At 43.7% G+C, this 25,898-nt stretch overlaps 1 protein-coding gene across 9 annotated transcripts in view; it reads right to left on the bottom strand.

Annotated features, from left to right (window-relative positions):
* The window catches only part of PTPRT (protein tyrosine phosphatase receptor type T), a 431,612-nt gene that overhangs the window by 118,040 nt on the left and 287,674 nt on the right, over positions 1 to 25,898 (bottom strand). For all 9 annotated transcript variants that reach the window (XM_032126644.1, XM_032126648.1, XM_032126650.1 and 6 more), the window contains exon 10: positions 2,534 to 2,735. In XM_032126644.1, coding sequence (XP_031982535.1) covers positions 2,534 to 2,735 — 202 coding nt within the window. The remainder of the gene's footprint in view (positions 1 to 2,533; positions 2,736 to 25,898) is intronic.

The following is a 25,898-nucleotide window of genomic DNA, read 5'->3' as shown; positions in this document are numbered from 1 at the left end:
TGAAGACCTGAAGGGATCCTGAGGTCAGAGCAGCACCAAATTTGTTCCAAAGATGCAGGTTTTGCTGGAATAACTTTAAAGTATAAAGCAAACAGAAGAATTCATACGGTAGTTCATCTGTAGCCCACAAGGGCAAGCTGCATTGTGGGGGATCCCATATTTAATCCTCTCATAGTGATTTCCACTGTAATCCTGTTTACAATCAGGATTTTTATCTAAATGCCTGGAAACTGTCAAGAATGGGGGCTGCTATTATCAGCTCAGCTGCTGGCTTCCCTGTCAATAAGCTGGGAATACGTTCAGAATGAATGTCAACAGCTTAAGAAGGATTTCTCTGGAACAAGGTGCTCTGCATCAAGGGGAAGCAGTGACTCATTGAAAGGAGACTCGTCACCAGTGGTCTTCTACACCAGAGATCACTGGAGATGCCAGAGATCACAGAATGGTTTGGGTTGGAAGAGGTCTTAAAGATCATCCAGTTCCAACCCCCTGCCCTGGGCAGGGACATGTTCCACCAGCCCAGGTTGCTCCAAGCCCTCTCCAAACTGGACTTGGGCACTTCCAGGGATGGGGCAGCCACAGCTTCTCTGGGCACCCTGTGCCAGGGCCTCCCCACCCTCACAGTGAAGGATTTCTTCCTAACATCCAACCTAACCCTGCCCTCTTTCATGTTAAAACCATTCCTCCTTGTCCTGTCCCTCCAGGCCCTTGTCCCAAGTCCCTCTCCAGCTCCCTTGGAGCCCCTTTAGGCACTACTGTAGAAGGCTACAATAAGGTCACCCCAGAGCCTTCTCCAGGTGAGCACTCCCAGCTCTCCCAGCCTGGCTCCAGAGCAGAGGGGCTCCAGCCCCCAGAGCATCTCCGTGGCCTCCTCTGCAGTTGATCCAACAGCTCCATGTCCTTCCTGTGCTGAGGACCCCAGAGCTGCTTTCAGTGCTCCAGGTGAGGTCTCGTGAGGGCAGAGGAGAGGAGAAAAATCCCCTCTCTCGACCTGCTGGCCACGATGGCACAGCAGGAATTGCTGAGCCCCTGCTCTGGCCAGGGGACGGTGCTACAGCACAGCTTAGTGCACCCACACAAACAAATCCACTCACACACTGCTACAGCACAGGTGTCTGCCCGTTTGAAAAAAAAAATACAGCCTCACAAGGACATTCCTGTCAATGCAAAAATCCTTCTTCTCCCTAATAACCTCGTGGCTGCCTCTTAGAGCAAGTTTAATGGTAATTTTCAGATTATTTGGCAAATGTATCAAAAACTTGACCACGCAATGAGATAATCCAATGTCAGAGACTACCCAAATGCTTGCATGGAGTTTGTTACCACCTATTGAGAGCCAGATATTTGGAAGATGGGGGAGTAAAAAGTCAATAAACCAAGCTCAGTGTGCATATAGCTGGTCCTCATGCAGGCTGCTAACACAATTTGAGCACTCATGGGTTAATAAAATGCAAAGAAATGGAATCAGAGGGGAAAAGCCCCCAAACCATTGCTGTGGTTTTTTATTTCTCTGGTTGCAAGGGAATAAAGTGCACACTGTGCTGCCCCTTCACAGCAGGGCTGCAGAAACCCCAACAGCTTGTGGAGCTGTTTGGACACTTAATGGCTTTTACTTCAAGTGATTTGGGGCTTTAGTGCTAAATGTGAAAGGTTCAACCCCTGAGCAGAGGGAAGGGATACACTTTGCTTCCTTAAAATTTACCCTGTCACTTATGGCTCACAACTTGCTATTATTAACCGATTTTGAAACAGGGCAGTGGAAAAATCTATACTGTAGTGCACTCTTTTCTACAGTAACCAGCCATAATTTCAAGCTATACCAGAGCCCTGAATGTTCCAGACGTTTATTTTGACTTTACTGAAAAAATAGTTAAAATAGTGCAAAAAATGACAGCTTTTCTCTCTGTTAGAGAACCTATTTTAGTGCTATCAACTAAATATTAAAATTCACGTGTATCTGCCCAATACCACCACTACCAACCCTTTATCCATATATTTTTAGCCTGTTTCCTCTTTTTTTTTTTCACACCTTCCCTTTGCCATGCCTCCTTATTTTAGTGCCTTTCATATTCTTGTCTGCCTCAAGCCCTCCCTCTGCTCTTACTCATAAAAAACCCCAAGGAAAACAGCTTTCCTCCTTTATTTTTAGTCTCTTTGCACTATTAATTCCAATACTTCATTACATCCATTTTGGTACATCCTGAAAATAAAAACCACATTATGGAAGGAGCTTCCCCAGCCAGGCAGATAATGCTAACAATAATTACTGTAGGGGTAGTTCATTTGTAGAACTAATGATGATTCTCATTTAAAATGCTCCACAGATATCCAGGGATATTTAGGGCACCCACAAATTAACCCCTGTAATTGTAACCCAAATAAACAAAGGTTTGTGGCTGTTTCAAAACTCTGCCCTATGAAACTTGGGACAGACATTAAGCTGAGTATTTTTTATAATTTTATGCATCAGCTTTGAGTCTAAGGAACAAATCCCTAGAAAGTTTGATTTTTTTCTTCTTCTCCAAAGCAGTACCTGAAATCTTAGTTGCAATCCGGGTGGTGATGGGCGGCCCAAAGCCCTTGACTGTGCTGGCTTTGATGGTGAATGAATAGGTAGTGCCTGGGTATAATCCCACAAAGAGGTGATGGGTTTCGTTCCTCAGCTTGAAGACTTTCCCTCTTTGGCTGGACAGGTCGGCACTGGGATCCAGAGACCCAACAGCTTTGTATGTGATCTGCAAACGAAGAACAAGGAAAAGGAGGTGATGAGGGGCCTTCTGCACCTGGCTTCTCTCTGCTGCCCTGTTTTCTCACCTCTTGAGGCTCAGTTGCAAACACAAGGACAGGTATTATTTCAGGATTATTTCAGTATCTCCCATGAGCGGTTTCATATTTGGGTGCTGTCAAACAAACATGACAATTTTTCCAAGTCTTTACTTAGGGAAAAACTAATTTCCTCTCTCTGCTAAAGCCTCAGCATGTGCTGGTTTACAACAAAAGATGCAAAGAATTGCTTTTTGTTCCCAAGCTCAGAACTTCTGTAGTCAAACCAGAGCACACAGCACGCCCGGCAGGATTTTCATGAGAATCACCCATGCAAGCCCCCACAGCTTATGAAAACCCTTGGTGCAAACATGGATATATTTCCTTTTGGCAAACCATATCCTCAAAAGGCAGCTGAAAACAATGGCAGCCTTTTTATGACAACAAAAGCTTTGGAAGTCTTTTCCTGTGCTACAGAGAATAGGCTGAAATGAAATGCTATGTTTAAATGAAATAAATATCATCACGTCTTTAGACAAAAGCCCTTCTCTCTGTGGAAAGCAGCTCCTGCCATCCTTTCCCACCCCTCATTCTGAGCCTCAGAGTGCTGGTTTACACGTGGTGCAATGCCTGGTTGACACCTTGGATAAACCAGGAGGGTTCCAGACCTGGAGGGACCTGAGTACACCTGGCGCTGGTGCCAGCACACCTTGAAACCTGCTTGAGCTCAGCCTGCTCATCCATGGCAACCCTCCTGATATACAGACACTTGCAAGGAAAACTCATGACTTATTTACCAGCCAATTCCTTGCCTGAGTTCCAAATTCAATCCCAAGGCAGCTCAATTTCAATAGAGCTGTCAATATAATGGACCGTGCTCTGCTGCTCTCCTAACCTTTCTTGATATTATGGGATCCTCACTTATTTGTAATGAAACACTATGAATAAATCAATGTATGTTAATACATGAAGTCTTCAATTTTTTATTAAGGTCTCCACAAGAATCTAATTCCCAGCTTTTCTGAAAGAGCCTTTGAAAATCTTTAAGTCCCTTGCTTTATGACAGGTGGAAAATGTTGCATTTTGAGGAAAAATAAATACCCAGTGTTTAAAGAAGGAGGCTTTAATAATAACAGCATAAATAAGAGACTGAGACTGATGTTACTGACACCAGAGAAGGGTGAGGGCATGTGAATCCTGTTATTTGGACAGAGAAGAACAATTTAGACAGAGCTGACACCCAAGATAAGGCAGCGTAACAGAGAAGGGGCATGAATTACACCAGCAACAAAAAAGTACAGAAGCAAAACTCTTAGAAGAATTATAATTAGACAGCTCGTAGGTGATTTCATTGAAAACCAGCTAATTTTTCCAGGAATTACAACCTGGTTTTAAATTTTTATTGCATGCCAGACATCTGAGAAAGAGACACATCTGAGCATAATGGTTCTTAAAATAAACAAAAAATTAAAAACAGGAGGAAATTCTCTACACCCACTGCTTTTCCTTCAGGGAGTCAAGAACCAGCATGGCATAGGACAGTATTTTGAGAGTTCTTATTGCATCAAGGCACTTCAAGACAAGGGAATATGTAAAAAGACCATTGGAATCAAATTGAGAAACAAATACTTAAGACATTTGACCCTGTCCATGCCCAAGCTAAAATCCAGAAAGAAAAATGCATTTAATTTAATGTTATGTAGGGATGGGCCAGTGCAATCTCATATGCTCTACTTCCAGAGCTAGAAAAATAGCAATTCTATAAAACTACAAAGGGAAATCAGCAAAATAGGAATTGGGGAAAAAGAAAGGGAACTTCCTACACCTGGGACACTGAACAGCACATTCACAGGATGCCCAGGCCAGGCAGTGGCCTATGCAAAATCAATGGCATTTATTTTCAAGCACATTATACAGAAGGCTATAAACACAAGAGCAAGATGCACTTGTCCTTGATCTCCATCCATATGAATAAATGTATTCAGCTACTTCAGCAGTTCTAAAATCACTATAGAAACAGTTATTTTTCCTTATTTAAAAAAAAAAAAAAAACCTCAGAAAACCCTATCCCCTTAAGGCAAAAAGAGCTAGAAAAGCTTTCAAGAAGAAAAAAACAACCGAAGAAGAAACCAACTCACTGATTTTAAAAAACAAACACACCAACCCAATCTGCTGTTGACTACAGCAGAGAATAAGGGACCTTAAAACAACCTGGGTCAACTCACAAGAAGCAGGGAAGGAGGAAACAGCACTTGAGAGAATGTCCCCAATTTGATATCGTAATGTAGGTCAATTTTCAAAGCAACTGCTCGCTCAAATCAGACTTTGGTATTTCCCAAGACTCTTTTCAGGATATGTAAACTCCAGCAGAGAGACCTATGGCACAGCCAAATGTGAGTTTACTTTTTCTGCAGCCGGGTCTCTTTCCAGTAGAATTGGACCCTGTTAAACCAGGTGATGTGAGGACATTCAGAGGAAGCCACCCTTGTCCCCAAAACAGAACATTTGACTCTAACACATGAACAGTACCTGGATGCAGCACAGAGAACAGAAACACAACAGAGCAAAGCTGTGCCTGTGTCCAGTTTCACCCAGTCCACCAGCAGGAATATTTAAGGACTGGTAAGTGCAAATGGTGCAGATACAGCAGCCAGTCCTTGCTCTCATCAGGGTCGAGCTCTTCTCTGCTCCCCACAAGGAGGGCTCTGAATGACTGGAGTGGGCAGGAAAGTGCACACAGACACTGCCAGGAGCCCTGGGCTGTGTGCCCACCTCTGGCAGGACTCTCCTCACCACCACGAGGAGCTGATGTTCTCTGAGTCTCCAGGCTGCCATTTGTAAAACAAGGGCTGTTTCACTCCTCTACACAAACATTTGTGTGGCTGAGAAATCTCTGGTTTTCTGTAATTGCTGCGTGTTGCTGGTTAAGCAGCCAAACCCCAGGTGAACCAGAGGAAGCGGCCCTGGAAACAGAGCTGTCCATTTGGAAAACCAGGCAAACTCTTCCAGCTCAGGAAAAAAACCAAAACCCAACCATTTTTCTCTTCCAAGTGAGCTACCTGCTGTTTCTTAGCTATTAGTGCTGCCCTGAGTGTGGATTAACATCTGAGAGCTCTGTTTCAGCCTTATTCCTCTCTGGACCTCCAGGCACAGCGACAGCAGCTGCCACTTCAGCTGCAGCCACAGCTGCCCTTGCCAGCAGCGTGTCCTGGGGCTGGCCTGGCACACATCCCTGCTCTGCCAGGCTCTGCATCCCTCCTCACTGCCAGCATCAGCTCCAGGGGCTGAACTCAGTGGGATTTCCCCGCTGGAATATCTGAGAAGTGCCACACACATGGGTTTGTGTGGATCCATGGCCCTGGGTCGGAAGATTCCTCCTCCAGAAATCAAGATATCATTTTTATGCTCATTTTCATGTATAAATGTGTCCTCCACCAAATTATAGCCTGGTAAAAGGAGGGCATCAAAAAAGTTTCCTGTCTTCTTAACTGATTTAAACTCAATTTTCTGAAGCAAGAGAAATTTCAGGGAATCAGAGAGTGAAAAATTTTCAAGAAACCGTGGAAATTTCCAACTCTGGAGTAATTTATAAAAGCACAAAAATGTGTCTGGAGAAGAAATATGGCACTTCCCTGGAACAAGAAGGATGCTGCAGAAAACACCTGTCTTGTGGTTTGTATGCTGAATATTTATCTTAATTTCTTGTTCCAAGTGTCAAAGCATTTCATTACAAAACAAACAAGAGATTCTAATCTAAAAAAATGAGATGACTCAATCGCTCGAAAGCAGCTGTTCTAAATTATTTTTAAATAATCTATTTTAAAGACAAGCTGAGCCATCTAATACTTCTGTATTCTCAAAAAAAAAAAAAAAAGAAACAATATTATTAATTTTAAAGTTTCAAAGCATAGACAGAAAACAAACAGAAAAATACCCAAAAATATATTTTAAACTTTAATTCTGATTGGAAATATTGAAAATACTTATTTGCATTCTGACGCAGAATAAATGCATATACAAAGATGAGGAAATTTCTCACAAGACTGAAACTCTATGGTTTTTAACCACCTTCCTGATCTCCTCTGCAGGCCAGCCACTGTCCTAAGTGGAAAGTTGTCTTTGCTCTGCAAACTGGAATGTCTGTCCAGGGTTTCCATAGAATGGAGAGTTTACACATCAGCTCCAGGGGAACCCGATGATCCCAAGGAAAATTTTAGTGGCCAACACTGCTGTGGTTCTAAACCCAGCAAAATTAGGCAAAGAAATACACATTAATAAATCCTAAATCTTCCTTGGAACCTCTCTCACTGAGGTAATTAAATGCTTCTCATACTGAAGCAATAAAAGCAGTAAATTTGGTAAAACCAGAAAATCAAATGGTGAAGGAACTCAGAAAAATAAAGAACAGCAATTTTCCCACCAGCACAAGAGGGGCAGAACACTGAGCCCGGGGTCCTCCCAGCTGCACAGGAGTGATGGATTCATGAGGTCTCAGATGCTGAAATCCCTGGTCAACTGTGCAAAATTTGGCTACATGAGTCCAAAGTCTTTGTTAAACGCAAAGGTCAACAGAAGCAGTTTGAGTCTACTGGAAACTATCAAAAAAGGCTTTCTATGTTTAATGTCCAGGTGTTCAGTGATGTATAACTGCTGTGGTAGACTGGAGAATAAAATAAGAAAAGATCAGCATAAAGAAGTAGGTTGGTGACCAAGTTCACTGCTGGTTGTTATTTAAGCAACCTGTGCCAGTGCACTCTAGTCCCCATTGACCAAAGGCACCCCCTCTTGTCCCACCTTTCCCTCTGTTTTTCCATCCACTTTTAAAGCTCGGAATATTAACTCCTTGAAATCACTGAGCTATGGTAACAACCCCAGAGATGTAGATGTAATATTGAGAGCATAAGCACAGCTCTTCTCCCCTTCACAGAGCCCAATTTAACACAATTTTCTGCGGAGATGTGAACACTTTGCTAACTGTTATCGTCTGTGACTGCAGAATTTCTCTTACAAGGACATAAACTTTCCTAGGGAAGGGAGGGACTATAGCAGAGGTATTAACTAAACTAGGAAGCACAAGTTTATTACCCACTGCAAGAGAAAAAGCACATAATTAAAAAAAAAAACCCCAAAAATAATTCACTTGGATTTTTTAAAACAAGCAAGTGCACAAGCATGCAAATCTGGTGAATTTTACTCCTGCTTTGCACGGTGGAGGAAAAAAGTGCTTTATCCTGTGCTTTCTGAAATAGAAACGCTATCAAGAGTTGAAAATTAGAGGTTAAAAAATCCTTATAGCAAAAAGGGTACATACTGTTAAAAATGTGGTAATTAAGCAGTGAAATAGACCATCAAGAGACGTGATGAATTAACTTTGGGTTGAGAAGTTCCTTTGGAAGAACCTATTATGGCAGGAACACGAGGCCCTAAGCTTAAGACAAGAACACATTGTGATAAAGATCTCATCACTCCATTGTAATGGCCCTTCTTGCCCTGCACTACTAAAATCCTCAGGGAACCCGGGATGGCTGTTCAGACTCTCTTTAATCCTCTTAAATAAATAAATTAACAAGGCAGAATATTCTGCTCAAATCACGGCTGATAGATCCATTTAGCCTCCCCATACATTTGGTACATATGAGTAGGATTTCACCCTGATGAATAACAGAGTTGTCAGGATTTTGTGTGTTCATAACCTTAAAACTGCGGGCAGAACACTCCAATGTCTTGGGATTGAGAGCTTGCCAGTCAACAGAAAAAAAAAATGCTCATATGTTTCTTCTCACAGCAATTGATCCCAGTATGCAGACCACTTTATCTTATATCTTTTGTCATATGGAATTAATCAACCCCAGTGAGCAGAATTTTGCTCTCTACAGCCATATCCACCATCAAACATTGGGACTTTAAGCTTCCCCTCTGATTTTAGCAATTGCAGCCTGTTTCAATGCAAATGGTAAGTACTGCTGTTAAATCACACACTACTTTGTGGATACATTATACAACCTCATATCTATTTTCCATTTTAGTGGCAGCCTGCATAGCAGTTTGGGGAAGCCATTTGAAGCCTATAAATCCATTGCATTATTCCCCTACATTCCCAGCGACATTTTATGTGCCTGTCCTTATAAAACAGCCCATTCTGCCTCTCCATACCCCTCCTGCAACCCCTCCCATCTGGGGATGATTTGGAGCTGACAGGTAGCTGCAGTAGGACTCTATATAAAATAGTGGTTTTTCTCCCCTTTTCCACTTAGCAATGCCTCAAGACTAAAACAATCTCTTGCTATGGACAAGAGAGGAGGCAGAACAAGGAAGATGACACAGTCACTCCATGCATGAGTGTGCTAAGGTCAGGAGCAGGGTCTGCAGGGACACCCTGCCTGGTGTCTGTCCCTTTATTGAGTCAGAAGAAAAGCTTTTCCCGACTTCTTGCTGCTTTTTGGACTCACTCCTGCCTTGTGAAGCAAGACCTGGAATCAAGACCTTTTTTATCCCTTGGTTCTTATCATACCATGCTGCACACGGGGCATGGGGAGGGGGGCTGCGCTGGGAATAAGGATCCCAGTGACTGTCACAGATGTCAGCTCCTCCAGCACTGCTCAGCAGGTGGGAGAGGAGGAGGCAGCCTGTCCATTCGACCAGAGAATTCCATTGTCTGCTGTCACTTCCCACATCAGGGCTGGGCTCAGCCTCCCCTGCCCCGTGGGACTGTGTCCTGCCACCAGGTCCCTCCAGTCCCGCTGCTGACCACCCTGCTCGGCTGATGGAAAATGCTGGGACCAAATCCACTGAAACAACAAAGCTGCTGGCATCCCAGAAAATTAAAGCTGCAGACCAGTCCCAGCTTTAATTTCTGCCTTTTTTTTTTTAAGTGGAGCCTTCTGGAGAGGGACTTTTCAGAAGGGCATGTAGTGATAGGACAGGGGGGGATGATTTAGATTGGATATTGTGAAGAAATTCCTTATTATAAGAACGGAGATACACTGGCACAGGTTGCCCAGAGAGTTTGTGGACACCCCATCCCTGGATGTGTGTAAGTCCAAAGTTGGATGGGGCTTGGAGCAACCTGGTCTAGTGGAAGGTGTCCCTGCCCATGGCAGGGGGTTGGAACCAGAGGAGCTTTAAGGTCCCTTCCAACCCAAACCATTCTGGGACGCTACAATTCTCATTTTGAAAACCACTTTGGTCCCAACTGCACAATCCTCTCAGGAGCTAAAGCCACTTCTATTTAACCAGATGACACCCAGGCAGACTCAGCTGTGAACAAGCCTGACTTAGTGGTGTTTAAATCCTCCTTAGACAGCTTTAGAAATGCTCAGTGTTCAGCTGCCAGGAGCCCAGCCCCAGTGCACTCACACCCAATACAGAGGAGCTCCACGAGTGCCAGGCTGTGCTCCTGCCCAGCACCTGCAGCAACCAGGAACCTTCCCCTGTGCTTTGCCACGCCACTTGCTTCAAATTCACAACAGGGTAGGCACAAGACTTCACAAATAGATGAGGAAGAATTTTGTCATAGGCAAAGTGTGATTTTCCAGGGCTGGAAAACATTCTGCAATTCATAAGAGTGCAGAGATAAGGGAGTCAGGTATCAGCAGAGAGCTGGATGTGTTTCACAGGGTTCAGCACTGCAGATGGAGGGGAGGTGAAACCAACTGCAAGGCTTCATGATTGAAAACACCTCAGGAAACAATAGGCTATTTAGTTTTAAATCTTGCCTTACATATTCCACTCCATGCTCTAATAAAGCCTACAGGAAAACTTCATTTTCCCCCGTATCCCAAAAATAAACACAAATCAAGTGATGCATTCAAGTCTGACAGAAATATCCTTGAACTCAAAGTTATACAAACATAACCATTCATTTCCCTAGTCGCTGCCTCGGGGAAGCAGTGTTCCTCCAGGCAGGTGTTAAGATGCCACGTGCAATGTGAGTTAACCATGAAAATTACTTTTATCACAGAATGTTTTGGCTTAGAAGGGACCTTAAATATCAACTTGTTCCAAACCCACTGCCGTGGGCAGGGGCACCTTCCACTAGACCAGGTTTTTATGATGGAAGAAAACCAGCCATAGCTCAGGGTGTCTGCTGGAAATGTTTTATTTAGAATTCAGCATGTGCAGAGGGTGTCCAAGGTGAAGATGTTCTTCTGAACATCTCACTGACATTTTGGGCACCACTGACCTTCCAGAAATTTTGCAATGCTTCTCCATAGTTCTTACTACACATGGATTTTTGCTCACGTAGTCAACACTGAGTTTCCAAAAGTCATCTTTTTGAACCTGAGTTGTGTCACTCCTAAGACACCCAACATCAAGAGCAGCTTCAGATTTCAATAGAAAAGAACAGGAAGAAACGTCCATCCCCAGCCACAGCCTTCCCTTCCTGCTCTCTACCTGGCCATGACAACAAGATCCATAAGATACTTTTAAAATTATAACCATATTCCTTACACAGATCAGCCCAGCACCAGCAGTGGGCAGGATCTGGCTCCTCCCCAGTCTGAGCCATGAAGGTTTAATTGCCCCCTCCCCTGCTGTGACAGCTCTGAGCACCAAGCTGGAAAAGGACAGTTTAGCACTTCTGAATTCAAACCTGGCAGGCCAACACCTTCCCCAGCCTGAAACTCACTGGAGAATGAAAATCAGCTCTTTTCTCCCCCACAGCCCCTTGCTTGAGGTCACTCCCAGAACCACAGTCCTACAGTAAAACACCACTGCCTGGACAACTATCAGCGTTTTAAGGAGCTGATGCAATACAGGGAGTGAATTACAGAGTCACTGCCTGCTGAACCCAAGAGCCAAAAGCAGGTACAGGTCTAGGAGACAAAGCCCAGACTTTGTTTATACTGCTTTTTGTGCAGAAATCTTTACTTTCAGGCATTAATCCTACATTTAATCTTGGCAAACCACAGTTTCAGCAGACAAAGATAATTTGCTTTCCAAAGGTGAAGTATAATTATTGTTTTGTATCATTTTAAGTAGCTACAGAGATTCTCCTCCTGCAATAGAGATTCCACTCCAGGTTCCCAGCCACATGGAGGCTGGCACAGTCCCCATCCCTGTTTACAGTGTGACTGTCTGGTAGCACTTGCCACTTCCATTTCCAAGGCTGGTATCAAGCAGAGTGTAAATTCATAAACAACCAGGGCCCAGAATGTGGGCTCTACATTTGATTCCAAGTTCAAAGCCGAGAGTGTCGGAGGTGGAGGACTCAGATCTGTGTTTTGCATCAAAGCATGCTAATATTTTGTCTAGCTCACCTCTGTTTTCATATTCCAGCACAAGTCTCACTTGGGTGTGAAAGATAAGGCATGAGGAACATAAGGAATCCCTTCTTTTCCACATATATTATCAGAGCTGCTTGTTTTCCTGAAGGGAACAGGAGAGAGGCATGATCCCTCTACAACACCCCATGGGCTGTTAAATGTAAGGCATGTAAGAGTAGAGACTCTATGCAAAGAACCACGGAACGGTTTGGGTCAGAACAGACCTTAAAGCCCATCCAGTCCCACCCCCTGCCATGGGCAGGGACACCTTCCACTGTCCCATGTTCCTCCAAGCCCTGCCCAACCTGGCCTTGGACACTTCCACGGATGGGGCAGCCACAGCTGCTCTCAATAACCATCTCCAGTGCTGCACCACCCTCTTAGTAAAGAATTTCTTCCTAATATCTAATCTAAATCTCTGCCCTCTTTCAGTTTAAAACCATTTTCCATTGTCCTATCACTCCATGGCTTTATCCAAAGCCTCTCTCTAACTCCCTTATAGCACCTTTAGATACTGGAAAATGCTCTAAGGTCTCCTCAGAGCCTTTTCTCCTCCAGGCTGACCCCTGATTGCTTGATGTGCCCATGGCAGGGGCTGGAACAAGATGGGCTTTAAGGTCATTTCCAACCCAAACCATTCCATGATTCTGTGAACATTATTGGCCCTGCCACAGACAGAAGGTGATCTACACAGAAGCAAAAGCAGCACAGACTCATCACAGCTTTAACCCCAAATCATGTGGAAAGTCTTTCAAAGGCCTTAATATTCTTAAGACACAGGAACCATAAGAAGCCTGGCTGCACACCTGGATACATCTGCAAGGGATGAAGGGCAGGAGGAGCACTCAGTACAGGAACACCAGCTGGAAGCATCTAAGCCAATATTCTGAGCCCAGCAAATCCCTCAAACACACATTTAGCCTCCTTTCCTGCCAAGGGGATCTGAAGTGTGTCTCTACACGCTCATCTCAAAAGCAGAGGATAAGTGAATCAAGCCCAGAGCTCTGTTCTTATCCCAAAATCAACCTGTGAGCACTCACACAAAAAATTAAAAATTCTTCTTCAGTGAAGGAACTGCAGAGCACTAAGGATGAGAACTCACCTGTAAATCAGTTCTAAGGATGAGAACTCACCTGTAAATCAGTTCTGACACCTATTAAACCAAAATGTACTTTTCTCTGGTTATTTTTTGTCCTTTCTTTTTGCGCTCTATCTTACAATTTTCAGACTTAGAGCAGAACTGAAAGCATCTCAAACCCCAAGTACCCATGATAAATATGCAAAAGTGGCCATGCTTTGCTAATCACAAAATAATCTGATTGCCTGTACCTCACCATGCTCTTTGCATACTGAGTTTGCCTTACCAGAAAGACAAAGCATCACAAGAGCAGGTACAACCATTTCTTGACATTGTGTGTTAAAACAATGACTCTGACTGCACTTTTCACAGTTGCCTCTCAAGCTACACCATCAAGTTTTCCCAACTCTGGATTTTTTTACATCAGAAAGAAAAAAAAAAACAAAAACCCTGTATGGAGTAAGTGTAGGATGAAAATAGGATGTGCAATTTTCCAACCCATTTTTCAAATTTTTAAATTAATACCTTCACCCTTCCTGTCTAGCATAATTGCCAAAAATAGTTTGGCCAGTTGCAAAGATTTTGAAAACTGCTGCAAGTCTAAATCAGCCTTACAAAACAGAATGGAAGCCAAAGCATCTCCCCCCTTAATGCACACCTGCCATAAATAAGAGGGCAAGAAATTCCCCCTGAAGCCAACGTACAAAACCTTGTTTTAATGCCCTAAGTAATAGCAAATAAATCCACCTGAACTGCTTCAGCCAGCAGAAAAAAAAAGCCAAGTTGCTTCTGCAAAGAAAAATGGTCAGCTTTGAGCTAGATAACAGTGAAGAAAATAAATGTTTATATGCAAAATATTCACTTGGAATTTAGTGCTTAAGAAGACATCCTGCATATTGGTATTTATAGCAAGACAGAGCATGTTTTCCTGAGCAGCTCTGCAAAGGTAGACAAGGTTGAAGTTCTCATGAATATTGCTCAGCCTGTGGTGGAGGAGCAGGGGTTTGCAGAGCTCTCTGCTGGCCCCATCCTGCTGTAACAGTGGGATAAAAGGGGAAGGATCCAGGCCCATCCATGGGGTGGATGTGGGGGAAAGGGAGAAGGGGAGGTAGAGCTCCCCAAACCCCATCTCAGAGCAGCACAGATGCTGAACCTGAAGGGCAAACAGCCCACTGGCCCAATCCCAAAAATGTTTTCTGAACCTTTTCCTTCTACATCTCAGCTATATACATATTGCATCAGCTAGAACTTAAAGGATTCATTGAAAAACCCATTTAACTCCCCTAAACTCCTGAACTCCTCACATAACATCCTCCTTCTTCCCAGCCCTGCTGGAAAGTTTCTGCTCCCTCCCTCTCTCAGGGGCACATGGCTTGATGCTGCCATTTTGGTTTCCTCTCTAATAAAAACATATTATCAGAAAGAACAAATCCTGTGCCCGACATAACAGAGCCTTTAAAAGACGTCCCAGTGCTCACACCCAGAGGCCTTCCATTTGTACCCTGACTGTTTGCAACTTCTGCTAAATAAACTCACTGCTGCTGGTTCCCTCTTGAATAAATCCTGGACCTGATTTTCTAATGTCCTGGGGATAATCCAGAGTCAGAAGACATCTGGAAATCCTCCATCACCTTGGAAAAACAACATCCTTTGTTCCTCAGGACACAACTGCTCTGGAGTAAATACATGGGATATAGCTTTTGCAGACACATTAGGTACTACATGAATAAAATCCCATTACTATTGTAGAAGAGGTCATCTCCAATCAGGTTTGCTGCAGTAAGTTCTCTGCTTTATTTACCTGAACTATATTTTCCCAGAAGCCAGAGGCTGTAAAATCCACAGTGTATAAAGCAAGCTAAAAATTCCTACCAAAACAATTTTTTTTTAAGTGACTTCCCACACAAAGGTGTCTCTGAGCTATCCATTAGCTCCAAGTTGAGTTACGTCTCACTGAACAACTAAATACTCTTTGTAGAGGGAGAAAACACCCAGCAAGTGCAGAAAATGTGTTCCAAAGTCAGAAGCTGAGGTGAAGTTCCTCCCCAACTTATCACAGTGCTCCAGGATCACTGGGGGCATCTCACTCACCTGGGCACAGGACACTGAAAGGACTGGCCAGACAGGGTTGTTGTAAAAATCCAATGCCTATGAGCCCCTTATCCACTAAAAACAAGGCTGGAGGGGGAAAAATATACCATGACCCAGCTCTTTGTGTAATGTTCTGTATAAACATCTCTTCATTTCCTAAAATCCAGCTGTCTTCAAATACAACTGCTGGTCCAACAGGGTGGGATACGTGTCCAAATGGGCAGCTCCAGGAACCACGTCAGCAAAGGCCTCACACAGCACTCAGAGCAGAGGCTGATTCATTTTGTTCACACAAGGACAAACTAAAGCCAGCTCTAGACCTTTCTCCCCATGCTACATTGATTTTTGTATTTTACTCAATTTGAGAAAACATGGGCATTCACTCAAACACTGACTAGCCCAAAAATAACTGTATTATGCACATTATGGTCCATTTTACATTGTAAGGTTTATTTCAGCTGTGTTATTTTGTTTTCTGAAGGCACAGTGTGGAGACCTCACAAATGAAAAGTGAACTGCTAAGATCTTTAGATACCTCTCACCTCCAGTTCTGGTTTTATTGTTCTGTAATCAACTTCCAATCCACACAAAAACATTTCAATCTCACTTTAAAAACGTTTTGCAAAACTCTTGGCATAATGCACCTGCTGTACTTCATTACACTTGCCTGCTCTCAAGTTCCAAACCGGAGTGAGAAAAGATACTTTTCTGTTCCCTTTTTTAATAGTCTATTGGATTTTCCTGCTACTTCATCTGTAGGAATATAGCCAACCATAAATTGTGTTTATTGGACAATCCATGAGATTGGTTCAACCTCCCTTTTCTTTGTTCCCCACACTAGCAGCAATATTCTGAGCACTCTTCACTCCACCCTTGTGATGGTCCAAAGATACTCTGAATTGCTTTAGTTGGCATTAAAAGTCTTCACAGCTCAGAGTCTCAACGGACGAACTTTAAAATAATCCAATTTATTGTTCCGACTCCCCTTTTCGGATTATCTTGCTCTGCTGCTTCTTCCCTTTCGCTAATGAGATGTAAAATCAGATGAGTCTGACTAGCTCCACCTCTGCTTTATAAATAAGGAGAAAAACCTCCATAAAGAATGTACCTCGACTCTTTGGAGACTCTTTTGGAGTGCTCCCCCTTGGCAAGGGGCTCTCCAGGAGCACCACATGGAACATGCTCTGGTCTCTCCTGCTTGGTGCAGTGCTCTGCGTTCCCTGCTTTCCCTGTAACTCCAGAAGTGTTTGGAGAGGGCAGAAGGGGAAGAGAACAGCTTGACTGCTCGGTGCCACTGTCACTCCGTGCCAAGGAAAGCCACAGTGCCGACAACTCAGCTGGACACAGAGCTGGAGCAGGGGCAGGGGCAGAGCAGTGGGGCCTTGGTGAGCAACCAGAGGAAGCCCTGAGTTTCTAATTTGTCCTGGTGAGGAGGTGACCAAGGTTAATTGCTGCAGATGCAGCCTTGGGCTTCCCTTGCTGCAAATCACAGAATAAAACTCAGCCTGAATGGCTCGGGCGCTTTTCAAAGTGTACTTCATTAGATTCCAGTTATAAAGCACATTTAGAGGAGCACAGAACTAGAAATGGTGGATATTCTCTCCCTCTTTAAGACATTTCTCTCAGTACTCTCTCCCACACTGTCCCATATATCCAGTCACCATGACCCCGAGCTGTGCTTCCTACACTGCAGGATGACTGCAGCAGGGCCAGGGGAGGAAAAGGCAGGAACCCCCCTAAGGCTCTGATTCCAGACTTTTGGAACCCCAGGCAAGTACGTCAAGGACACTTAGTCACAGTGATTCATGCAGCAAATCATTCTGAATGCCACATTCTCCTTCATCCACCCAGATCACACTTTCAAATCCTATCATTTATTTCAATTTTTTTTTTTTCTGGACGTCTGACACTCTGCAGACTATTTTAAAGATGACTAAAAAACAAGCCAGCTAGTGTAGTTAAATTTGCTGTATAGTGGTCTGCACCTTTGTAAGAAATATTCCAGGAGAACGAAAGTAGTCCAGGGGTTTCCACCAATTGGAATGGATAGAGGATATACCAACTCCGGTAGGACTCACAATACAGACTTCAAAAAATCTAAATGCCATCACTAGAAAAGGGATGTCTAATTGTGGTCAATCTTGAGTTGTAATTTCAGGAGTAAAAGCCCTTGATCAGTGCAAGCCTTTATTTTCTGATTGTCTCAAGTGATCCATGGTTTCAACCTCAAAGCCTCATAGTGGTTCAGCCTCAAAGAACATAAAAATAATTGCTTATTATTGGACATATCAAAGCTGTGAATAAAGTATTTTGCACACAGTTCTTCTAGCCTGATTTCAGGATTTTACAGAACCCTGAAATGAGTCTTCCAAATCTGGTAAGTCAGTTGAAGATGGCAATAGGCTTCAAATAAAAAGTGTAAGAAATATTATGCTTACCCACACCTAAAAGATAAATAAAATACCTTCAGGTGGTTGCTGCCTAAACTTACCCTTACAAAAAAATATCAGGGCATTTTAGAGAAGGAGAAAGATCCTTTATTGACAATTTGAGCTACAAAGTCTAATTTAAATAGACTTAGCAGCTGCTTCTGGACTTACTGGAGTATTAGAGCCTTTCACCAATAAATATTCAGGCTCTGAATAGCAATAATGAGAACACAAATTTAAATGAGACTCAGCTTCAGCTCCCACGTCTAAAACACAAGGAGGGTGGCATCAAAATGTGGCAAATTAGAGTGCAGACACCTGGTCCTGAAAAGTCATGCAGAAAACTTAGTTTATACTGCTTTGCCTTATTTCTCATCAAAATAATTTAGAGGCTTGAACACGAAACTGATTTGTGAATTCACTGGGGAGCCAGAGAGTCATCACACAGTAATGGAAAGGCAGATTTTTTTATTGATTCAAATTAAGGGTAATTTATTGAAAAAAAAGCCACAATTTGCATGAAAGATGTTGCCGAAAGACACAGCAGCCTAAGTGTGTTTTGATCTATTTGACTCAAACACACACACAGAGCCTGGTGGGCGCAGAGAGCAGCAGCTCTGCAGTCACTCCCTCAGCATCCAGCAAGATAAAACCAATTGGTCCTGAGCCTTTGCTCTGAGACAGGTCAATCCTTTGGCACTTCAAGTCTCCCCCCCTCTTTTATTCTATCACGAGTGGTCTGGTCATTCTCATCCTCTCTGACCCTTCCAAGCAATTAAATCTAATTTTCCTCTGGCTTCAGTAGGTCCCAGGACCCCCAGTCAGTGGATTTTGTCCTTACAGAATCATGAGGTTGCCCAGCTCTTGGAAACAGAGAGAAGACCTGAACTATCCCGGGGAGATCAGGTTAGCACAGGGAACATCTGAGTGTAGGTTCCAGAGATAAAAGCATTGGTGCTTTCTACATCACAACCATTTGCCGAGGGAAGCCTATTGCTCCCTGGGGAAGCTGCTCAATTCTTCCAGGTTTGGCAGTTCTCAAACCTAGATTGAATCTTCACAGATAAAACTGGACAAACTGCGATACTGGAGAAATTACAGCAGGCTTGGAGCAACTTGGGGCACTTGTGTACATTTCCTAAACTAAAACTTCATCTCCTTTTCAGTGCCAGATTCCCTACAGCCAGAGTTACAGAGACAGTGCCATGGGCTACTAATCCCAGAATTTAATTGGAGTGTGGGTGGGACCAAATGGGCACTGCCCAGGCTCCCCAGGGAATGGGCACGGCCCCGAGGCTGCCAGAGCTCCAGGAGCGTTTGGACAGCGCTGCCAGGGATGCCCAGGGTGGGGTTGTTGGGGTGTCTGTGCAGGGCTGGGAGCTGGGCTGGATGATCCTTGTGGGTCCTTTCAGACTCAGCTTATTCTCTGATTGTATCCTCATCCTTCTGTGGCAAGGAATGAGACTCCTGTGTGATCCTAACCCCTACCCAGAACTCTGGATTCCCTTCCCAGCTCTTGAGACAACCAGGCCATTTCTTCTGCAGCTCCTCACTACAAAGCCTTCACGTTTATGAGGAAATCTGCTGGGAACAGCCAAGTGTAAAACACCAAGAGAGAGACACGGACATTTCCCTGCCTTCACCACATCCCCTGGCTGCTGTCCCTGTGTCACACCACAGCTGGGTTATCAGCCATGGAATCTCTCTAGCAGGCTTTTTGTGCCACAGCTCACACGTTATTGATCTCTGGGAGCTAAATTTCCCCAAGGGATTTAAGCCAGTTTCCATCTGCGTGAGCACGCTTGGAATATTTGGGGATTTGAGAGAAGCAATTGCTCTCCCCAAGCCACAGAGTGGCTCCTTTAGCACATTCCCACATTTGCATTTTTCCATTTGCATATGCACAGTTTAATGCCAGAGCAGCATGTAAACAGGACTGTTAGTTTTATGAAAATCTGACTTTTGGGGGGAATTGCTTTGTGGAAAACAAGAGTAAAAAGCAGGATCCAAAGTAAATCTTACAGTGAAGGGGAAAAAACCCCACTTATTACAAGACTAGGAAAACTGCATGAAATGCTGAGGAGCCTCTTACAAAGGCAAATTATCCCACGGCGTAGATGGCAAAGGGATCATTTACATTCCCACTTCGTAAAAAGCAGTGATTAATACAGCTAGAGAAAATGTAAAATTTAATGAGTAACTGAAGTGTTCAAACAAACTGCCAGTTTAATAAAGCAGAATGACAGGGCCAAAGTGTTGGGAATAAAATCCCAAGGTTCTGTTAGCAGAGAGAAAATTCATGGATCGAGTGAGAAAAAGAAAAGGTGATTTAACATCAAAGGAAATAAATACTCTTCATCTAAATAATAATTAGAAAGAGCATTTATATTGTCTTTTCTTCCCCTCTGTCTCCAAAACTCTTATTTATTTTAGTTTACATACTTAGCTAATTAAAGCTCTAAAATAATATAAATTTTTATGGGCCATTTCTGGAGAAAACCAGCATTACTAAAAACAGTAAAAAAAAAAAAAAAAAACCCAAAAAAAAAACCAGGCCCAGGCATGCTGAATATTGCATCAAGATTCTATTAGTTTTCATGGTGCAATAAATTTTTTTAAAAATTGCCTCCTGCTGAACTAATTACGATCTTATTTTTAAGCAATTTTTAAAAATTACACATGAATTGCAGAGTTTCACTCTAAATGGCCTGAATTTAGTAATAACCTGCATTGAAGTTGGCAAAGAAAATACTGAACCCAACAAAGGGGGAAACCTTCCCGACATTGGGCTGTTCATGAGAGCTGTGTTTGCAGAGCCCTTGACCTCTGCAGCTCCAGCCCTGCAAATTCACTTCCTACTCCAAGTGCCAAGCTAGGTCCAGCTCATCCCCTGTCTCTCCAATGTTGGCTGTGCAGGCCAAATGTGCCCTGTAATTTTTTTTTACCCCGTTTCTCTGAGCTGTGTCACACAAACCCAACGTGAGCAGCTTGTGACAAAGGGTCAGGGAAGCACAGGGTGCTGCTGTGCAAGGCTGGCAACAACTTCTCACTGAGAGCTTTTCATTCCTCACCATGTCCAGCTGAAAGGTCTGTGAAAAAGACAGTCCAGCTCCCTCCAGGAGTATTATTTTACTGAGGTATTTCTCACAACTGCATCTACCTTCCCAAACAACATCCACCTACTACGTCCAGGCTATGCACTATGGTCACAAATAGATCCATGGAGAGCTGCTATTAATAACCTGCATTTTGCAGCTCCAAATATTCATCTCTTAAGAGTGAGAATGGTGAGACAGATCTACCCAGAGCATTGGAAAAGTCAGGATGCCCTCTGAAAACCTGCCCATCATGGAAAACAACTTGACCCCAAAATGCTGACGTGGACAGATGCAAGACAAGGCAGAATTAAATCTGTAGGAACCCTTTTGGAAAGTACCACTTGGCATCCATGCAGCACTGTCATCATAACCTCAGGATCCCTCCTGTACTTAGGAGCTCCTCTATGAGGATACAGCCAGGCATTTTCACTCCAGATATGTTTATCCTGTTGGAAGTATGGTACAATGAGTACTCCGAGTGGGAAGAGAAGTAATGGAAGTACAAGAGCGCAAGCCACACTGGCACAAAGTCATTATTTCATAGGCTCTGATGTCTGCATGACCTGCTGCTCACAGAACTCATCTGCAGAGAGAGGACTCTTCCCATCTCACAGCGAGGACTGGCTTAGTTTCAGACACTGGGAGGTTTCTGGGCTTTCTGTTCACACTTTTTCACTCCCTGGTACAGTTACTTTTATTTTTACTGTCACATCGGCAAAAATCAATGAACTGAGAACACAGCTGCTAGGAACACTTGTTAGGGACATTTGGATACAACACAAGGTCCCCCACTCAGACTCTCCCTTTGCAGTGTCTGTAACACCCAAAAGAGGCTGAGGAAATGGCAGTGGACAGGGACCACAGCTACAAACCGGGGGAAAGAAAAGGGAAGAAAAGCCAGTTTTAGTGAAGAGACCCTGAGATTAGCTCAGCTGGTCAGAGCCTGGTGCTAAAAACACCACAGTTGGTGGTTCAACCCCTGTGTGGGCCAGTCACTTAAGAGTTGGACTTGATGATCCTTGTGGGTCCCTTGCAACTCAGGATATTCTGTGGTTCTGTGAAACTGATGATCAGACTCCAAGTCTGCTGTTATTAGATGAGTCTACCATCATAATATTTAGAATTTGGATGCAAGTGCACCCAAAAATTCAACAGCCCAGGCAGTTCTTGCAGCGTGTGTGTCCTGAATGAAAGGGATGATCCCAGAAATCTCTCTAGAAGTCAGACTCAAGTCAGATTTACACAGATATCTGCAAAGAGATTCGGCTTCTTGAGCTACAAAACTTCTCTAGCCATCAACTCAGCTTCCAAATTTTGCAAAGAAGGCAGGAACCCATCAGCTCTTCTGTGGTCATCTCTTGTCCCTGCCTCAAACGTGTGACATTGGCTCCTGAACACAGCAGGTTCTTGGCAGTGATGTTAATTTTAATTTAATAGCAGAAGACTGCATTGATGCCTAGCCAGAGTCCCAATCCACTGAAGCGTATTTCCCTCTAGGGGCTTGAGCATGAAAAGGAAAAGCTGCTGAACAGAAGGCAACCTATCTTCTTCTACATTTATATCCAGAGACATACCTGCCTGCAATGGCAAGTAGGAAAAACAAGTGTCACCTCAGAGAAGAGCTCTGTCACCTCATCTGTTATCTTCCTCAACAAAACAATGGCCCTCTGAGGGGCAGACAAGCCTGAATGGGTTGTACCAGATTGTTTTTAGCTGCAGGCAATATTTATAATCACTAATTTATACGCAGAAATATTTAAAAATAGTAAATTTAGAGACTGTCCTATTGGTAAAAGCTGCACAAACCATGTCACAGAGTGTTCTGCCCAAATCCTGCATCCCTGCAGGTGAGAACAGGATGCAGAGGAAAGTGGTCTTCCCATAAATTAATAGTTGTCCTTTTTCAGTATGAACTTCCAGCAACATCAGCAGCAGGAGCCATCACATCTTCTGAAGGCAAGTAGACAAAAAATAAAATGCATCTCTATCTTCTGAAACGCCACCTCTTCCAACAGTTACTATGGAGCATGACAACTAATTCAAAGCTTTTGAATTGCTTTTGCCGTTCTTTTGCTTCCCTCTCTTCACCTGGGGAGAAGGTAGAGACATGCACTGCACAGGATGCCAACGCTTGGGTGCTCAGGGGCAGCACATCTGCATTTTGCTGGGTGGACTCACAGCAAGCAGGGCTCCTAAAGGGATCAGTGTCATCCAACAGGAACATTTCACTGCTTAAGAGCTGCCATTATTTTTCTCGCCTACACTGACACAGCTCATAAGTTTAGAAAAGACCTGTAATGGACTGGTGAGAACTCTGAGATCTCCTGACCAGATGGCAATCCTGCCAATCTCCTCCAGGACTCAGCCTGCCCAACACAGTAACACAGAGATCAGCAAACTCAAACCACAATCTCTTACCCACCTGCACACACACTGGCAGCAGTGTCAAATCACCGCTGCCCAGGTCTGTACAATAAATGTTACTGTTGGTACAAAAAGGTGGCTTTCTCCCAAAAGCAGCTGCTGTCACTCCTAAAAGACCCACCAACTGGAGAGTTATTCCATTTCTGTGCTTATCTAATTTCAGACAACACTGAAACACCAGTGTGGAACTGCAAACAAAACAGATGCACGTTCAGCCTCGGCAGGTTTCAAATCGTCTACCAAAACTCTGTTAGGTTTATCTTATGCTTAATTGATCAATCACAGGCAAGACTTCCCCAAGCAGAGTGTGCTCCCAGCACATCATTAAGGATTATGTTCACAGATACTCTGTTTAGTCAGCACTGTGTTAAATCCCAGCAAATAACTTGGTCACCGAGATGTGCGTGGAGCCCGTGAGGAAGGGAAGCTGCTAAAACAATCATGTAATGACGTGAAAAAGCAGTGGGTAAATGGCACATCTTGGTTTTTCCTGGGCAGGAGTGCTTCACTAGGGCTTCCTCTTTATCAGATTTGCTGGGGGAAAAAAAGAGTCATGTTTTCCTATTAGAAATGTCAGACACACTGACACAGTTTTTCTCTCCTGCCACTGTGGAGCTCAGAGCAACAAAGGAAAACACCAAGATCTCCATGCAGCAGGCAGAACTGCAGCTCATCGATTGTCATCCTTCCCTTGACAACTCCTGGCAAACCACTGGAGCTGCAGAGAATTTCTTGTGGTCCAGAGAGGCCGTTCCAAAGTCCCACAAAGTCCACTGTCTTTATTTAAACCTGTCAGCAAAGCAGCCAGAAATAGATGTCCCTCTGCTGCCGCTGCTGGGATTACACAAGTTAAACTAGTAGCAAGTAACAAGGGATTTCCCCAAAAGTCTTTCACAAGCAGCTTTCTTGGTGCTTATTATCATGACAGAGGAGAAGGAGAGTCTGAGAAACTCAGCTGACAGCATGGCAGACCTTTGCCTCAGGCAAAGCAGAACGAATTCCCCTCGTTCCCAAGGCAATGCAATTTATAGCCCAGGGCTGTGTCTCATTACTCCTGCCCAAGCCAAGGTTGCTACAACTTGTGTCACTCCAGCACAGACTTGGCTCTTGCTGGCAACTCCTCTGAAAGCTGAAGCCATGGGTTTATCTAGCTGGAAACCTGTTCTCTGCTCTAGAGAGAAGTTTGGAAAGAAGACAGAATGCTTCTGGAATGAGGGGTGTTAAAAGACAGGTTTTATAAAATATAATGAGAAACAAAGATTAGAGTGTGAGGGAAAGGACTGAGTTGCAGCCACCAAGCAGCAGTGATTGCTCAGCTGCTGCATGGATGGGTTCACAAAGTTCATCCGTAATAAGGATGATGGGCTGGTGAGGATGTAGCTTTTGTCTGGATAACCTGAATAATTTCTAATTTGTCTGTGGCCTAAATAAGAAAATGGCAAGTTAGTAATGCTGTATATGCAATTTTTTTCCTCTTTTAATTTAGTGCAAGTTCAACAATGTCACAAAGTTAAATAGCTCAGAAAAACCTTTTGGCTCAGTGGAAAAAGGAACTTATCAAGCACTAAAAGGAAAAATATTCTAGACAGTAACATGCAGGAGTTCTGTATGCATGACTTGTGTTTGGATTTCTCTTCTCCAGTAGACAAACTAATAATTATTGAGCAGCCACAAGGCCCTTGTGCTCTGTGCAAAAGAAAATAAACAAATAAACCTCACCACTTCCCATCTCTCTGCTGCCAGGGCTGCAGCCGTGGGAAGAGCTGGACATCACCCTCACATGGCACCTGTCCTGGGCAGGAGCTCAGGGAGGAGAAAAACCCTGAGCTTGCCCTGCAGTTCGGGGGACCACATTCCTGACTCTGGAAAAGCACCGAAGTGTGGGCCCTAAGGAAAATCACTCATTCTAAAAGACAACATAAACTTGGGTAGAAGAACCTTTTGCTGTTTTGGCAGGGTGAAGTTGCTTTGTTTTGTTTCATTATTAGATATTTTCTAGCTTGTGTCCTCTCTCAGAGTTTCCTCTTCCAAATATGGGCCTTGTAAAAGCATTTTAAGGATGACAGCAATAGCCTTGCTTTTCTTGATTCCCTCCTGTGAACTTTAGAGTTGGCTCAAGAAAGCCCAGGGATTAATTAATCATTTCCATCAGAAGAAGGGTTTTGGACCTAAAATTCAGAGTGACCCTGAACTGGGAACCTTTCAACACAAAACACAAAGCTGTCAAGACATGTTAAACCTTCCAGGGACAAGACTCAGGTGTAAGAAAGAGTTCCTAGAATTTTCACTGGTGAGCTGATTTTGGATTTGTTTTGAATGAAGTTTCACTATTTTTGAAAGACCAAAATATTCCTGAAATGAGGGAATATGAAATGGGAATTAAATTCTGTCAACACATGACCAGATCTTTCTTGCAGGTGGCTGGAAAAGAATATCCTTCATTGTTGCAGGACTGTGCCTTCACAGCATCTTTTTCCCAGCTCCAGAGAGGAGTTGACTCCAGCATCCAAGAGGACATTTACAACACACTGGCTGGGTTCTCCTTCCTGTCAGACCTTCATGATTCCTGCAGCTCTTTGATCACCACCTGGTCATCACCACTGCTGGCTTTGTCATTCATCCCAGCCCCCTTGTAGGCAGTCAACAGTCTGGGCATCTCTCTCCCAAAGCACCACATTTCTCACTGGATGATTGGGAAAACAAAACAGGGCTGGCTGATGCTGCTACGCTCTCAAATTCTGATTTCAAG

This window comes from Corvus moneduloides, chromosome 17 (genome assembly GCF_009650955.1).
Source record: "Corvus moneduloides isolate bCorMon1 chromosome 17, bCorMon1.pri, whole genome shotgun sequence".
Lineage (NCBI taxonomy): Eukaryota > Metazoa > Chordata > Aves > Passeriformes > Corvidae > Corvus > Corvus moneduloides.
The sequence above is the reverse complement of the archived record's forward strand: the minus strand, read 5'-3'. Positions and strand labels throughout refer to the sequence as shown.